This window comes from Tetrao urogallus (genome assembly GCF_951394365.1).
Source record: "Tetrao urogallus genome assembly, chromosome: Z".
Lineage (NCBI taxonomy): Eukaryota > Metazoa > Chordata > Aves > Galliformes > Phasianidae > Tetrao > Tetrao urogallus.
Window position 1 is genome coordinate 38723395 of NC_136816.1, and position 18364 is coordinate 38741758.

The following is an 18364-nucleotide window of genomic DNA, read 5'->3' on the forward strand; positions in this document are numbered from 1 at the left end:
GTCTGCTCCATAATTTCCCGGAGGAGTAATCTCTTCACAAGTTTTAATTATTGTCTGAGAGAAGTCCTCAGTTAAAATTGGGTCTGCATCTGAGAATAGATTATGATATACAGTTTCTAATATATGCTTGATTTTTCAAATGCTTGTTTGGTGTAATTCCTCTGTTTGTTTGTATGGCTTCACTGAAATTAGAAAGATGGTGAAACATTGAACTCATGGAATGGCCAATGAGGAAATTCGGGATCATAATGAGGGCTGACTTTGTTCAACAGTCAAACTTTGTTGCCTTTTAGTCTGTCTTCCATTTTTCCTGATATGCCACTTAGCCATAACAGGTTGTGCATCTGGACTTGTATCTCACTGAAGATAGCTGTGATGCAGAAATCAGATGCTCTTTGACTATTTACTTTCCGTGTATGATCTCGCTGGATCAGTTCGTGCACGAAATGAGGCTGTGGTGAAGCACACTGCTGCGAGTATGAGATGTTTTAGGGTTTTTCTCTAGAATGCACAATTTCTTTGATTCCCACTCTGGAAAGGAATTAGTTGGCCTGCACTCCCCTTTTCATGCTTGTTGTTTGACAGTGTATGAAGTACAACAGAGCTAGTTGGGTCTATCAAGAATGAGATCAAAAGGGGGACTTACTGGAAATGCAATCACCTTGCAGCTGTTTATGTTCTTCATTTAAAACCTCTTCTGTTAGGGATGAGATGCTGACTAGATAAAATATACAAACAAGAGGAGGGTAGTGTTCACACAGTTTGATGAAGATTTAGTTCTGATTAACACATTTTTCAGAATTGAAAGTGTTACAGCAAAAATGTTGTGGGCTGTTTTTTTGTTGTCGTTTTTTTAAACTTTGCATTTTAAAGGATTATTTTCCAATAGAATGAAGTAATTTCATCTATTTAATGGTAATATGCTTATTGATCTTGGCTTTATTAAAAAGATACTTTCTAAAACAAAAGTTTTTGGACTAAATCTTATGTGGCTATGCCTATTATGCATGCAACCACAGAAATTGGTGTATGTTTATATTTTAAGAGCATTTGAGATTGTGGACTAATGAGCCAGTATTGTTATAACTTTCTTGTAATAGTATAGTTAATGGAATGCTTAATGACTGAAGATGGAGTTGGAAAAATTGTGCCTTTGGGAGACTGTGAAGCATGATGGACAGCAAAATGCTTTTAATATCCCAGAGGTGTAATTGGCTCAGAAAAGCTACATGTCCTTGAGGTTAATATCACTAATTTCCCACCATTACCCTGAATAAATAAGTTGCCTGGCTATATTACATTGGTGACTGAAATCTGTCAGAATACAACTGTATGTTATAACAGTTTAAGTCATTAGTAATTCTCCTCTTTAGAATGCTAAGACAGTAATTCTGATTAATCTGTTTCATGACAAACTCTGGGATGGAAGAAATAAAAAATCATGCATTCATCTCTGCTATAATAATTAACATAATGATCCCTTAAACATTATTTCAGATATGTTTGGATGCTTGAAAACAGCTCCAGATCTGCAGTGTCATTACTCAGGTAAGCAGGAGGCACCAGAATGATAGCTGAGTAATTTATCAAATTAAAAAGAACATTAGTTCATCCCTTGTCATTTTCTGTGATTTTCATTTGGAAGATTTGCACAATTGACTACTGCTAAGAAGGTTCTGCATTAATTCATGCCTAATACAGCAGAGAGGAAGTTATGAATTATTTTCCTGCTGCTAATTGCTCCATTCCAGTTATTTGTGGCAAATTCAGTGCAGAATGTAGATAATTGCTTTCAAAATATCAGTGGAAACAGTGATTCCTCTGATTCCTGGGGAGGCCAGGAGAAATGTTCGTTTGTTGATAGCTATCATATCCCCTCACACCTCCCACATCCTCCTTTGTGCTTGCTGGAATTGGTTTCTTCAGTTAATTGGTACTGTACTACCTAATCCATGTTTATATACCTATGAGCTCATGGAAATCTGGCAGGAAATAAATCATTGGGATGCTAATTGCCCACAGTCCTGTCTTTTCCTGAACTGAATATGCAAAGATTTTTCCACAAGGCTTGGATTTCATTTTTTCCCCAGAGGAGAACTGTGCAGAGCTTACCAGTAGATGTCTCTGTTGCCTGCATGGCTTTCGCTCCTTTCAAGGGGGACATAGGGTAAACTGAAAGCATTAACAGCCTTCTGAAGTTTGAAAAACGATGTGGTTTTCATTGGGAATAACGATTCCTGGTTTGTAATCAGTGTACAGCAGTAATTTCTCTGACATCGTGGCATCGTTACAATGATTAATTTGGCTCTCATCATGCATGCCGTTTGAAATTGGATAGGACTTTGTAGTGCAGATAACAATCTCATTTATATGACAAGATGACAAAGGTCTTGAGATGTTTCCAGAATAGGTGTTCTTTTATCAGGAAGATTGGGCTAGAAATTAGTCAATAAAACTCAGACTGAGATGTGGTGGATGTCCTGTCCCTGGTTCAGGCTGGATCATGTTTTGGATAACCTGATCTAGCTGTGTGTGTCCCTGTTCATGGCAGAGGAGTTGGACTGTCACAGAATTGTAGAACTGCTCAGGTTGGAAAAGACCTTAAAGATCATCAAGTCCAACTGCAACTTAATCATGCTATCCTAACAGCCCTCTGCTAAATCGTGTCCCTGAGCGCTATTTGCATTGTCCAGTCCTTTTTAAAAATTCTGTTAGACTTACATCACTGAAGGTGTTTGTACACCTAGACTAGATGTCCTTTAAAGGACCCTTCCAACTTTAAGGATTCTGTGATTCTATGATTCCAAAATCCTGTACATTATACTGCTTGTGGTTTCTTTTGCTATCATGTTTTACAGTCAAATACAGTTTTGCTTCTCTGCACAGTCAAAAGAGCTTGAGTTTTCCTCCAGGTTTAGCAGCTGGTGCAAAGTGACTTCACAGTGCTTCTCAAGGCTGTGGAGTGGACATTGACAGAGTCTGACAGACAGCACATTTGTGACACCTGCCTTATTTACATCTTTTTTCCTGGTATGCAGTAATTTAGTGACCAGAGTATGTTTATAGTGGTGCATTAAGGAAGAATCTTGACTTTCAGTCTGTTTTTCAAAAGCTACATTATCCAGTGCTTGTTGGTCTTGCAATATGTAGGCAAGCCTTTTAATAAAGTCTGAAAGACAGCTCTTCTGATATGAGAACCGTACAGTCATGAACTGGCATGCCATGGGTCTCCTTTGCTCTCTCCTTTTGGGCTAATTAATCTCTAATTAATTAAGAGAAGAATAAAAAAAAGGACGCGGAGTCTAAGCTCCAGAAATCATCCTTAAAGAGTTTGTGGATGCTGTTCAGAGAAACACAGCTAAGGTAGTAAGTATATGGTTTGCATTCTTCTAGTCTACTAAGAGATTTTTTTTTTTCCTAGTCTCTTTAGAAACTCTTTCTTAGTCTTCTTCTTAAGTTTCCTTGAGGCTTACTCTGCAGCTCTCTTCCATTTCCCAATAACTGAGTCATTGTGAGAACAAGTCCATAAATATTTAGTTGGCATTCTGACTTTTGAAGGTGTTTGGCTGAGAAAAAAGTCCCCAGTTAAGGAGGCATAATAAAATTAATTATTTTGTTTGGCGTGGAGCCCAGATGATGACGCTATGCTCTGTAGGGCAAGCTTGGATTTCCCTGTATTGCCTTGCTAGAACCCCAGGCATTTGTGAGCCTCGCAGAAACAGTATGTGAGGGCAGCTGAGGCCAACGCATCTTACTGGCATAGTGCACTGTGCTGGAACTGGCAGGAGGAGGAAGTAGCAGCTTCTATTGGAAGAAGGATGAAAAGCAGAAGCAGTCCTCCTAGCCACAGTGCAAGGCTCTTTTCCCACAGACTGTTTTCTTGTAAGAAGGGAAGCAATGAGCAGTGAAAAGGATGGAGGTTGATGCTTGTGGTATACGACAGCGTGCAAAGGAGAGCTGGTGGCTGGATAGGGCCTCACAAATGGCAATCAGAAGATCTGACTCAGGACTACACTGCAGCCTACTTGGCTTCATTCACTAAAGAGTTGTCAGATGTTTTTGAAAGTCAGTTGGCTTGTTATTTATTCAATATAGCAGTGAAATTTGTCTTATTTGCAGCTGTCGAAAGAAACAACTTAATGAGACTTGCTCAGACCATACCATTTACACCAGTCCAGCTCTTCGGTGAGTACCAATTTCCTGGTTATGTTTTCTTATTATAGGAATGTTCCATGCATTATTTTGAAAAGACTGAATTTGAGACGTCGCCTTGAATTAATTTCAGTATTTCTTCTTTTCTGAAAGAAGTGAACTAAGATAGAATTGCATTCATGTAGTAATTTACAGACTTTTCATGCTTGTCTGGTCCAACTCCCTGGATGACCAATTCCGATCAGCTTGCTGGAGGTCTGTCCATTTGTCTTTTAAATATAAACAGAGCTTCCATAGACTCTCTGGACAACTTGTTTCAGTGTTTTACTGCTTCACTGTAGCGCTTTTAAAAAATTATTTCATGGAGTATCTCTAGGTGCAGCTTGTGTCTGTTGACATTCATGTGATTACTGTGAACCTCATAGAGGAGTCTAACTTCATTTTCTCTATAACTTCTCGTTAGGTAGATGAAGATAGAAATGAGATTCCCCTAATGTTTATAAATGCATTGTCACTACTACACCACCTTATCTCAATACATATGTCAGGACATCTGGTCAAAAAGACAAGAAAAACAGGCATTTGTTGGAAGGACACTGTTCTAAGGGAAAAATGATATGTACTGTAACTAAAGAGTGGAAGAGAAGGATATATAAGATTGTTTGATAGAGTTTCAAAGTTAGTGTGCTGTATTAGTTTACAGCAGCAGAAGGTCTGCCTCTAGACATGATCTAGGTATGTTTTCTTCAATGAGTAGAATATTTTCTCTCACAGCAACTAATTGCTGATACTTGCAGCATCATAGGATTTCTTGGGACCAGACTGCTACAGATAATTAATACAGCTATGAGCATATTGAACATTCTAATCTTTGAGACTCCCAGCAGGTACCTTTCAAGGTATTAAATTGTCAAAAGATAATAAAATGAAGAATTAATATAAGTTTAAGAAAGAAATGTGCATAGTTACAGTACCCTTATTCAAGTGTCTTTCTTATGTGTAATACACTGACTTTTCCGTTGCTTAATTTTAAATCAAAACATTTGCACTGGGGCATTCAGTAGCATCTGCATCAATGCTGACTGATGAAAATATGCTCAGGGGCAGGAATGAAATATTTCTCTCTGAATTCAGTTTGTCCTCTGTTATGTCATTATTTGCTATTTGTAGATAGTTACTTCATCCTACTTAGCAGTTAAGATCTGTTTGTAATGAATTCACATAGCAAGTAGAGTGAATTGAGTCCACTTTTGTGTTAATTTACACAAAAGAAACAAAAATGAATAGAAACGGAAGTGTGTCTTGCTTGCATCATAAGAGATGAACTCTCTAACAACTAACAGAGCTGCTCCAAAAGTAATGTCTCCTATTTTATTACATTGGCCCACAATGTCAGAGGCAGATGTTAGTGGTGTGGCTGAAGAGGTGGAATCTTCCCACCAGTGTTCTGTTACATGTTGCTGCCATGTGACAGATGGCAGCAGAGGGCAGTCTGTTGGAACAGCATCTGACATGGATGTGCATATGAAACAAAGGTGTGTCCTTGAATTCCTCCATGCAGAATAAGTAGCACTTATTGATGATCATTGATATTACAGAGCATTTATGGAAGCTAAATGGTGGATGTGAGCACAGTGAGACAGTGGGCAGTGCATTTCAGCAGTGCCAGCAGTGATGTGAAAGACAACATTGCAACACTAGGCCTTCTACCAATTTGAAGACAATCGAGGTCATCACCTATTTTGGCTGGACTGTCCTACCATACTCTCTGTATAGTCTGGATCTGACATATTCTGATTTCCATCTGTTCTGGCCAGTTAAAGATGCTTGCATGGACAGTGTTGCATGGACAATGTTCTAGCAACAACGTTGTCACCACCTTCAAAAAGTGGGCCACCTTCACTGGGGCAAATTTTTACAAGCATGGCATGCAGGCTCTTGTTTAGTACTAGCAAAAATGCATAGCTAATAGTAGAGACTACGCTGAAAAATAGTGTTTTGTTACTGAGAATCTCCTCTATGAAATAGTGTTATTGTGCTCTTTGCATCTGTTGTAGTTTTCTTGAAAATAAGCAGGAGACATGACGTGACCCTATGTGTGTAGGGATATCGCAGATTTATTCTGTTTTGATTTATTCTGAAATGATGTTGTTAACAAGAGCAGAACTGAAATTTAATGCAATACAAAAAACATGGGAACTTCTAGGAAAAAAGATAAATCTTAATTTAAAATGCCAGAATTATAGACTTCCTTTCTACTTGCTTTAGCTTATTCTTCTAAGATTCTTTTCTCTGAGGAAGGACCATTTCCTTTTCAATCTAATTTTCCTGGTTTATCATGGCCAATTCACTATTCATTACTTCTACAAAACTCAGTTCTCTTCCTCTAAAGGTGACAATCTCTAGTCCTTTACTGTTGTAGTCATTAACTATTACAAGCAGTGTTTGTGTGTTTGTTTTGTCTAATGTTTGTTTTGTTAAGCCCAGTTTAAAGGAAAATATGAGTATTGCTTGGGACTTGATTAGCTTAAAAAAGGTTTTACTAAAAATCCCATTTCCACATGGTGTATAAACAGAGGGAGCCATGCTTAAAGTTTGTGTTGAAGATGATAACTGTTCAAAAATATACATCTTTTAGGCTTGACTATTTTTAAGTACTTAAAAATTGTGGCAATATGGGGTGTTTTATAACCAGTTTTATAGACCAGGCTATCACTGAGCTTTGTTTCTATGAAAGAATGCATGAAATCTTAAATTCATCTCTGGAGGTTTGACACACTTGGGCCATTTATGTAATCACAAAAGATCTGTAGTAATAGATAATACAATCTTAGAGCAAGTTTTCACACAAATGGCTTGCAAAGGTATGTAAAGTAGTGTGTTATTTTAAGATACTGAATGAAAATGCAGTTCTACTGACAAAACTAAGTTTTTCTACTGACAAAACTTTCTTTCATTGAAGCTGGAGAGGAAGTGACTGTGTATCGACTAGAAGAAAGTTCACCTATGAACCTTAGTAAAAGCACGTCTTCTTGGTCCCAGCGTGGTATGGCTGCAATGATCCAAGTCTTGTCACAAGAGGAGATGGATGGGGGTCTGCGGAGGGCCATGAAGGTCATTTGTACTTGGTCTGAGAATGATGTGTTAAAGTTGGGACAAGTATTTATTGTGAAGTCTTTTTTGCCAGAGGTGGTTCAGACTTGGCAAAAGATCTTTCATGATGGTACAGTGTTACATCTCTGCCTGAGGGTGAGTACAGACCTGAAGGGACACTGGTATAGTCTGACATGTCTTAAATGTTCTACTCCTTATATGTGAATGTCTAGTATGGTTGATGTGTGCTTTGATGTTACCTTCTGGAAAGGAAAATGGTTTTGAGGAAGATGCATCTCCCACTTTTAAGCAATATTAAACTCGCTGGTTCTTTTTTGTTTGTTTGTTTTTCAATCAGTGCTGCCTTTTTTTCATGATACCAAATTAAAGTGCTTAACAACATGCTTTTCTTCAGGAGATCCAACAGCAAAGGGCTGCCCAAAAGTTAATCTATACCTTCAATCAAGTGAAGCCTCATACTATTCCCTATACTCCAAGGTAAAATCACTGTCTTTAAGGATTAGGTGTCAAAGGTTTTTTTTTTTCAGCTATGTCCCAGGTCTAACATAGACTATTTTTCCATAGTAGATTGAAATAGCTGCTGCTTTAAACAGTATATATGTCTTAAATATTTAATTAAGAGAAATAAATACATCAATATGTAAAAATAAATTAGGGTAGAAAATAATAGGGATAATAGTGAGTTAAAGAAGGGGGTGTTACTGAAAGGAATTTAAGCCACGACAATGAGCATGCCAAGAAACATCAGGCCTTCAGCTCATAAGAGTTCGGCAAAGCAAAAGATCTTTCCCCAGAAGAGCTTTGTCATATTTTTAGGATAGAAAGGCAAGTCTGACCTAGAAAGTGCTAAGAGACACTGTTTCTAACCTGTATTGGAGTTTTTACCTTCTAATTAACTTTTTCTCCACATTTTGATTAATCGTTTCTAGAGTTGCTTCTTTTTAAATCTGTACTTTTGAAATTATACAGCCCCTTATTAAAACAGACTCTCCCTTATCTTGGTGGGTACAGATTTGCCAACAGGTTAGCAGAGAAAGGGGTGCCCTATTTAAGGCCAATGTGGGGAAAAAAAAAAAGCAAGCTGAACTGAGCTGTTTTGGATTTTCTCTGGTAGCAGTTCTTTGACCAGTGAACATCTGCATAATAGCGCATAGCCAACTAGTCTATGCTTAATGTGCAGCACATGATGTCTGTTGAGAATCTTATGAAGGTGAGATGAGGAGATAAAATAATGAATGCAGCACAACAATCCTCAGTTCCAGTGCGTTTTTACTCTGTCTTTCAGAGATGCTACTTCTGTGGTCTTCTTTCTTGAAAGAAGTGGTACGGACAGGTGTGTCATTTCCTGTTTTCAGCATAGAAGTTACTTCAGTGGGTACAATGACATGAGTTTTAATAGGTGATTCTAAGTGATTTATTTCCAAGAAGCCTTGTTTACTTCTCTCCTTCCACTTTAGTGGAACCTACAACTTCCAGGGCAGGAGTGAGGTAGAGTTTCCATGTCATCACTGTATACAGAAGTTTGATTATTTCTGTCTACAGAAAATGGGAAATTGGAGACAAATGACAGAGTTCCTGACTGCTCTTTGATGTGACCATTCTGTAGCGTTATCTCTAATATGTATAATGGTTTGAGTAAATTGTCATCTCTACCCAATAATTTGTCTAAAAGTAATTTGCCAAAAAAAAACCACACTACCTTTAAAACTTTTTAAAAGGTAAGGCAGGTATCACTGTACTTTACCTGTATAGCTAGATGTGATAGCAAAACAAGCTTCTTCATGATGCTGCTCCTTAGGCAAGAATTACCTTTCATGCAGTTAACATAAGAAAAATTAATAAAGCTTATTGCAGTTGTCTGGAGTTAAATCAGATGTTGTGGTTCAATCCAGCAGGCTGCTGAGCACTGCATAGCTGTTTGCTCGCTCCCCCTTATTGAGATGGAAGAGAGAATCATAAAAAAAACTCATTGGTTAAGATAAAGACAGTTTAATAGGACAGAAAAGGAAGGGAAAATAATGATAGAAGATAAATGAAATATTGTGTGTTGTGCAATGCAATTGTTCACCACCTGCTGGCCAGTGCCTGGGCAGCTTCCCTAGTCAGTTCCCCTAATTTTATTGTTCAGCATGATGCCATGGGCAGCTTCCCTAGTCAGTTCCCCTGATTTTATTGTTCAACATGATGCCATGTGGTACAAGATATCCCCTTTGCTAGTTTGGGTCTTTCTTCTCCCAGAATTTTGTACATCTCCAGCTTCTTGATAGCAGAGCAGCACGAAAAGTGGGAAAGTCCTTAATTCTGCTCAGTACTACTCTACAACAGCTAAAATGTTCTCATTCTGAATCCGAAACACAGACAGCAGAACACCTGCTATTTGGTAGAAAACTAGTTCCATCTCAGTCAAAACCAGGACATCGGATTGTGTTACCGGGACATCAGATTATGTTGTTTGTCTATAAACTATATCTTCTGATGAAATACATTGTTTTGTTATATACCAAACTGAGAAAGCCATTGTGCTGTCTAAGGTTTGGTACCTCTTGCTGTTGAAAATAATCTACCTATTGAAGACACATTCTCCATTTGGTATATTTGCGTGGCATTATGCTTTATGGTGACTGTGGAGGTGTTCCTTACCCTTACATACTCCTTTATATTCACAGGTTCCTGGAAGTTTTTCTCATTTATTGCCATTCTGCAAACCAGTGGCTGACCATTGAGAAGTACATGACTGGTGAATTTCGGAAATACAATAACAACAACGGAGATGAGATTACACCTAGCAGCTTGCTTGAAGAGCTGATGCTGGCCTTTTCTCACTGGACCTACGTGTATACTCATGGGGAGCTCCTCGTCCTGGATATGCAAGGTGACTGCTAGCACGGGATTACTAGCTTTAACCCAAGTGAAAAACAATTATCTCAAAAGAGAATTTAATGCTGAGAAACAAGCCAAACTCTTTTTTTCTGCTACCTGGAAAAGCTCATGTAGCCTCTGGATATCTATTGTGAGGTCCCATTAACTGAGCATTAACAGAAATACTCTGGATTAATGTAGGTGTTATATGTAGGTGTTATAGGATAATAATTTGGTTTCAAGTACATCTAAGATGAATGGGGAAACAGCAAGTATTTAAAGTGTATGGGAACATTTCAGCTAGCTCCAGAAAAACACTTCACTGTTCAGATATTTTTATTTTTATTAAGCAATATAAATAATACAGAGATTCAAGTGTACTCATGTATATATACATACTTAATGTGTGTATATCTGTCTGGAGAGTTTGAACTGCTGTCTGTGTATTTTCATTTTTCCTTTCAATAAATCTGTAACCAGTTTAGATAAGCTGTAAACCTGAGTACTATTCACAAAGTCTGGTGGCTCCTTCAAAGAGCATTTGATCAGTTTACTGTACGTGTATAAGTATGAGCATGGCACGTTTTAAAGAGATAAAGCAGTTGTCAATGTTCACAAGATGAACAGCACCCATCAAATGGTATAAACACCATTGTTTGTCATTTCTGTCAAGGGAAATGTGTATGGGTAGACCGAGACTTAGCGTATTTATATTCTACAGCGTCCAGAAGCTGTGAATTACAAAAAGATATACTTAGTATGCAAAGTAAGCATATAATTCCATCCTTGCCTTCATTTCGTTTTAGCATCACATGAAAAAAATATAGAAGGTGTGTCTTCAACCATAGCCTACTAGAATTTGCCTTAGGTTTGCTTGAGTTTATTATACAACTCTTGACAGTTCCAGTCCAACTGTGTTGGCTTAAATGTGGAGAATTTAAACATCTATGTAAATCTCATCAAGACTGGAGAAGCTTCAGTTTCCATCTCAAAGGAGAAAATGGACTAAAATCTGCTCTAGTTTTGGTCTCATGTTTATTTTTTATTTCTCTTATCTGGTGTTTAGGAAGAGTGCAAGGGGTGCTTCCCGTGGTGTTCTGATTAGTTTTAATACTGTCATAGGTTATATAATACTGGCGCCATCTCCACATACATATACACTGCATTGTTGTGTAATTTATGTCAATTCAAATGATTTTCATTGAAGAGTATTGCATTTTGAGGGTATTGCAGTTACAAAATGGTCTTTCTGTAGTCTTTGCTGGTGTTAGTAGCAGAATATAAACTTGTCACCAGTGGCCTACTGAAATAAAAATTACAGCATATTATATTCTTATAGAATCTCTTCTTTACCATAAAAGTACAGCAATTTCCTCAGATGTAAGGAAAGAGCTGTTTGGTAAAATGATATTATTACAACATTTTGGGAAAACTACAAAATAGGTATCAGAGGTTAGTTATTATAGTGAAATTACTGAATTCACTTCTGTGGCTGTGCAGAAGGAAAAGGAGTAACAGACCCAAACTTTTACACATTGTATAACTGAATAATGAGTTGTGGCTTGTTGTTGTGTTTGTGTTTGCTGCCTTGAAGAGAGTCTATATATGGGATTAGATCTACTGATAACAGTAAGATTCATATTAGTTTAGTACTCGTACTCTGATTTAAATAAAAGTCTTACTGCTGGTCACATTTTGCTTAGTTATTTCAGCTTTACCATGATGGTCAGCGGTTAGAAGTATTTGCATAAGCCTTCTGTCTACATATAAATAAAGTGCAAAACTGTATGTTTGCCAGTACTTAACATGGCATTCTCTTTTTGGCTCATGATCACTTTAATTGCGACACTTTATGATCTAAAATGAAAAAGGGTAATTACTTTTTTCTTAAGTGTCGTGTTATCAAATCATGATCATCTCCTATGCTAACACTGTTGATTTTGTTGTAGGTGTTGGAGAAAACCTTACAGATCCATCTGTAATTAAACCTGAAGACAAAAAGTAGGTTTCTCTATGATGAAATTATTGTTCAGTTGAAACATTCTACTGTCAGTCTGTGTATACTTAGAGGATTTTTATGTTATTTGTGTGATTAAATTATTTATTGCATGGTATTTGGGTAAATGAAGCTGTGATGGCAGTGGCAAGGCCTTGGTAGACTCTGGGCTTGGGGGTCTGTAGTATTCCAGTTCCCTATATATGCTGTGCAGTGTATGGAAGGTGGGGGTAGTCTTCACAGGAGCTTTTGGTCAGAGCGTGAGAATTGGAGCCTGAAGACCATGTACTTTTTTTAGCAAGTTTATCAGTAACTTAAATATTATAGTGTGGTTTACCCTGCCTAGTGAGGTACTGTTTGTTTGTGTAAATAGGGCCACATGGCTCAAGAATATCTGATCTTTCCAACAGGTCCTAGTATTTATGTATTCTCTACTTTCCAAATCCATAGTTGTTATGCTGAGATCATAAATCTTATGTTGGAGGTTACAAAAAAATGTAGTACAGGAGTCTGCCTTTATGCACCAGGTTGCAGAAACTGAGAAATGAGAAAGGGGTTATTTTGGAAGCAGGTTCTTAGTTCTGTAACTATTATTTTGATTTTGTTAATAGAATTAGTTATAAATTACTGTATTAATGTTTGAATGCTAAATTGCGGTTGCAGTTGTGCTGTTGATATAGTATTTATTTTGAAGGGAATGTCATAAATAAGATGAGCACCACAGTGATAAAATTTTCATAGAATTGTAGAATTCTGTGTTGAAATGGATTTTAATGATCATCCATTTCCAGTTCCTCTGCCTTTGGCAAAGTTGCCACCCACTAGATCACTAGTGCCCCATCCAGCCTAGCCTTGAATACCTCCAGGGATGGGACACCCACAGCTTCTCTGTTGCAATGCCTCACCACCCTGATGCCTAATATAAGCCTACCCTCTTTAGGTTTAAAATCATTAACCCGTAACTTATCAGTACAATACATGATAAAGAGTCCCTCCCTATCTTTTCTGCAGACTGCCTTTAAGCAGTGAAAAATTGCTATAAGATACACCCATCAAGTTTGTCATGGTCCCTCTGAATGGCATCTCTTCCCTTCAGTGTGTCGACTGCACTACTCAGTTTAGTAGTCCATCTTGCAGAGGATGCTCTTAATCCCACTGTCCATGTCACTAACAAAGACATTTTTACTGTGTGTAGGTTAAGGGATCATGACAGTAATACAAGGATAGCTTAGCAGAGAGGTTATTTATATAGCTGTTCATTACACAGATTTAGCAAACATTTTAAAAGTATTGCTACAGATTTGTAAAGGTATGGTTTGCTACTTCTCAAGTGGATTCTTTTGTATCAGTGGAAGCAAATGTAGAACTTAAACTGTAACATTTATTTCTAGAGACTGCAACTGATCATTAGACCGCAATACTTGATGAAGCATCTCAGCTTATCCTCTTTAAAATAGGGATAATATCTATCTGCGTTATCTTGAAGTGTTTTGGTTTTTTTTTCAATCCTTCTGTTTTTTTTCTGTCACAGTTTGTCACAGTTATTAAAATTTGATCACACATTTTATTTTCAGAGCTTTTTTTCCTATCATTTACAAAACAGTTAAGTCCTAATTAAAGAGCGAGCATTAATTAATCAAAACCATCTTGATTTTCTTATGTCTGGGGAATTCTTTGGTACAGCATGTGGTGAAGCTGTATTGTTTGGATTCAGGGATCTGAAGGAATAAAGCAGTGAAATCATAGATATATTCAGTAAGCAACTAACAAATATTCAATTTTAAGAAACACTTTCTAAAATAATAATGTAAAAGCACTATCCTTGCTTTAACCTTTATTTGTTCGCAGGGGAAACATTTCTGTCTCTATCAAGATCTAAATCCTCATTTGTAAATAAGATACTTAATCAAAATCTGTGCACTACCTAAAAAGTTGCTTTGAGTACACATTCTTTTAGATGCTTGTGGGAAAACAGTAGGCATGTGACTGATGATGCTGTTACAGATTTCAGTGCTACTTACAGTTACATTATTTATTACTGTTTCTTTAATTCTGTTGTTTTAGTGGCTTATGCCAATATCTTGCAGTAAGTCTTTCATGCATCCTGCATGCTGACTTGAAATGGGCTTTTTAATGGCAAAATGTGATCTCCAGCTCTCTGCTAGTGTGCTGTATCATTTTTGAGTTGTATGCAATACTAAGATAAAAAATAATAGATCAGTTTGGAAGTATGTGTGATACTGCAGAAACTCTGGCAGATCCTGAACTCATGTACACAGTGGTAAATTCAGGGATATTTGACATGAGTTGAATATCTGGCCATGTGCACTGCCTAGAATGTATGAGGTATTAAAATTATGCAGGTGTAATGTTAATGAAAAGATTTCCTTTAAAAACAGAAATATTTCTGGTACAGCAGCAGGTCTGTGACACAGTGCTATCCCTGCAGGCTCCTATACCACCCAAACATTGGGAAGAATCACATTACAAGTAGTACTCTGGATACTCTTTCAGAGTGTACCACTTATTACCAAGTCTATAATGAAGTTCATCCTCTTAAAGCTTTCACTGACACTGGGTGCAGAGTGAAGAGCAGATTCAGAGTTGTGGAAAATAGTTGGCTGAGTTTCAGACTGAAAAGAATCGATGCATTAGGCCTGATGAGGGAGGTGAGGAGGAGAGCTCTGGTGGTCAAAAATCTCATTACAAACATGTGAAAAGGAGGAGTAAGAGGTTCTAGATCTGTTGTTCCCCTGTTTGAAAACTCTGAAGTGTATAGCGGTGGGCTGGAGGCTGTAGTATGATTATAGATACAGTATGTTATATATACAGTATGTTATCTGAAGTTACTCATTAGCATGCATTTTGGAGAATGGACTTATTGAATCTTTACCAAGCTTTTAAGTTTCAGCCATACAATTTACAACTGAATTGCTAACAATAGATAAAATATTTACTTGGACTGAACCTCTGCTATAGAAACCTGCACAAGTGGAACAGGTAATGTGAAGCTAATTTTGCAAACATGCTGAGTAGCTGATGTGGATGCTTCTCTGGAAGGGAGCTGCTTGCCATGAAACCTCCCATTACATTCTATCGAATGAGGCCAAATAGATGTGGTATGGTCTACTCTGTGCATCTGTAGCATCTGTTGCTCCTAGTTGAATATGGGATGCAATGTTTGCATCAACACACATGCTGTTACCTGTCTGGCAGACAAGACCAGTCTAGTATGATGTGGTAGATATTTATGGAGCACATCTATGAAGTAAGGTTATTCACAAAAGGAGGAACTTTTTTTTTTTTTTTTTTTTTTTAAAGTCCATTGGCTCCTATTTATACACTTTTTTGAGATAGTGAAAAGCTGGGTTCAGTATTTTTTGTGAATAACTAGGAGAGTGGTTTTGAGGGGACCCCCAGCACAAGAAAGAGTTTGTCAAGGTACACCAGTATGGCATCCCTTCCTTCTGTCAATTGAATGCACCACTCAGTGTGGTGTCATCTGCAAATGTGCTGAGAGTGTACTTGATCCAATCATCTGTGTCATTGGTAAAGAGTCAAAGTTTAAGAGTATTGATCCCAAGATGGGCTACTGAGGGACACCACTCATTAGTGGCCTCCAGATGGAAATACTGGTATCTACCACAATTCTCTGTTTACGACCTTCCAACTAATTATTTATGCAATAAATAGAAATGATAATGTAGCACCATGTCATCTAAAGTGTATACATGACAATTAGTATTAGTATTCTACTTTCTACATGTTTTCTTGTACTAATCTTCAGTAAAAGCTGAATAGACCAGTCCTTTAAATGATCCAGAAGACAGATAATCATCACTATTTGCCAGAAATTATACAGATACTAGTTTTGACTATTCATTGCTCTTTTCCATTATGGAATGGGACTGTCATATTTGGAAACAGGTTTCCTTAGAATATTTTACATTAGTTTGAATCACAGATAGATTTGAGAGAGTTAAAATGTTTTTCTGTAGCTTCTCAAAGCTGTGATTTATTTCAGATATTAAACTGTATTGTTTCTATCATGCATATCATTAAAATAAAGCACTTGAGTTCATAAAGTTTTTTTACAAGTGTTTCTTGTGAGCTGTGCTCTGTGATGTCTGGAATGTCAATTAAATTCTTGAGAATAATAGTGGAACAATGTTAAAATTAATGAACACTGATCTTCCAGACTACATTAAAGATCTGATGTAATTATGTGGTACTTCTAAAACATGTGTGTCTATAGCTTGCTTCTATTTGTAATTGTGTCAGCTTCATTCAGAATATGCATTGCACTTCCATAAATGTATCCCTTAGTAATGTTTCTGAATTGGCCAGAGTGCAGACACATGGAAATGAGCACAGAAAGAAGCCAATAAATTTTAAAGCCTTGCCTGCCAGCAGTATAGTAAGTCATTATTCAGTGCTGCATATTGATATGACTGGGACTTTCAGTTTTCAGTTCTTAAATAAGGTATAAGTAAGTCTTTGCTGGTTCTAGTTTATTCCCAGGTGCCCAATGTTGAAACAAAACCAAAAGCATTTTCTTAGTAAGAATGAACAGTGTAACAGAGTTAGGTTCAGGCATACAATGTCTTAACGTCGTTGTGCCCAAATTTTCTCTTTGAGCATTCTGTGCTTTGTGTTTTGGTCTCAGAGCTAGGAAACTGGAGATGTACACTGTTTGTTTGTTTGTTTGTTTGTTTGTTTGTTTGCTTGTAACAAGTGGTTAACTTACCTCTAATTCATTGAATGGAAACTATAAACCTTTCTCTTCTCTACAGTTGCATTATTTTGAGTTTGTGTATTATTCAATGTTATTCCTTTTAGGTCTGGAAAGATGGTATTCGGACCAGCAAACCTAGGAGAAGATGCAATAAGAAATTTCATCGCAAAGCATCATTGTAACTCTTGCTGCAAGAGGCTGAAACTTCCTGGTATTCAAAGATTAACTAAAGATTAATTTTTAACCTATGTCTTGCTTTCTAAGTGTGTGGTAGTACAGGCTTAAGTGTGCTGCAACATCAAGTTCAGAAATTCTACAGAGCTGAGAGTTTATAGCTAGCATACTCTCTGTGGGTGAAGGCAAATAAGAGAACATCGATCTTTTACCTTTCTGTTTTGCCTAGGAACCATTTTAACATTCAGCATGAAAGCTTCTAAAGCTTCTACCCATTGAATTGTTTCCTTTAGTATGCAAACTGATCATTTTTTTGGGGTGATTTCTACAGATAACATCAGCAATAATTTTTAAAACGAAAAATGACCTAAAAATCAGCAAAGCATTAGCCAGGAAAAAATCACTGGATCTTCCCAGATCTTTGAATTGGGTACTCTGCACTGCAGCTCTTCCTGCTTAGCTGGATTGCTAGTTGTTCATGTTAGTTGTGACAGAATGGATTTGTCTTCATTGTGAAGCAGATTGAAAAGTCTCAAAGCCAAAATAGATTGCTACTATGCATGAATTTCCACCTACACATTTTTTTTTTCCAGAGAAAGCTTCTTCTTTGTGCCTACACAGAGTAATAATCACTGTTTGATTTGGAAATGAGAACTGCAGTGTTACTGTTTTGGATTATTTATGTCTGTGGCAGTCAGAGATAATAAAGGGCAAAAGTCAGCTGAACAGACATTGTAAGGGAGACTCATTCATACCAGCTCACACCATTATTGGCTCCTCTGTGGCTCTCTTTTCCCTTTCTCTGATTTGCCCTGCTCCAGATTTTCTTCATCTTGGAAGCTGGTAGCAGACTGCTGGCCATCAGTTGTAGGTCTGGATACTCTACCCAGGGTGTATGTGCTTTTCAAACGTTTGCTTGGTTGAGTAACTGAGTTAGTTTTCTTGCCATAGATTTGAGAAGAAATGTCTGCACAATGGAAAGACTCTGTCCAGCCTACAAAAAAGAAATAGAGACAAGTGCCAGAGGAATTGATGATGAAAACGAGACTGTGGAGTATGACACACGGCTGTGAAGCAATGGCTGCAAGCAGAGTTCACTATTGGAAGCTTGAAAACCTGTTCCTTGTCATTGCCGTGGGTCAGCTCAAAAGAACAAAACACAGACATCTGAATGTAGTGTCTGCTCATGTAATGTTCTGCTGAATGCAGTGTTCTGCTCACTTGACAGATGCAGTAGGCAAGAAACAGCAAAAAAAAATCTTTTTATTTACTCCCTTCCCATGGCCTTCTGATGGTCTGTTTTTACTACTTGTTAAATTGCCAGGAGCAGGTCA

The 18364-nt window shown here is 37.4% G+C and overlaps 1 protein-coding gene across 1 annotated transcript in view; it reads left to right on the top strand.

Annotated features, from left to right (window-relative positions):
• Nucleotides 1–18103, top strand: part of TRPM6 (transient receptor potential cation channel subfamily M member 6) — a gene marked incomplete at both ends in the record, with an annotated part of 99970 nt that extends 81867 nt beyond the window's left edge. Inside the window, 8 exons of the mRNA XM_079548260.1 lie at nucleotides 1498–1548; nucleotides 4120–4185; nucleotides 7115–7401; nucleotides 7661–7743; nucleotides 9933–10138; nucleotides 12075–12126; nucleotides 16961–17067; nucleotides 17982–18103. Coding sequence (XP_079404386.1) covers nucleotides 1498–1548; nucleotides 4120–4185; nucleotides 7115–7401; nucleotides 7661–7743; nucleotides 9933–10138; nucleotides 12075–12126; nucleotides 16961–17067; nucleotides 17982–18103 — 974 coding nt within the window. The remainder of the gene's footprint in view (nucleotides 1–1497; nucleotides 1549–4119; nucleotides 4186–7114; nucleotides 7402–7660; nucleotides 7744–9932; nucleotides 10139–12074; nucleotides 12127–16960; nucleotides 17068–17981) is intronic.
• Between the last annotated feature and the right edge of the window lie 261 nt (nucleotides 18104–18364).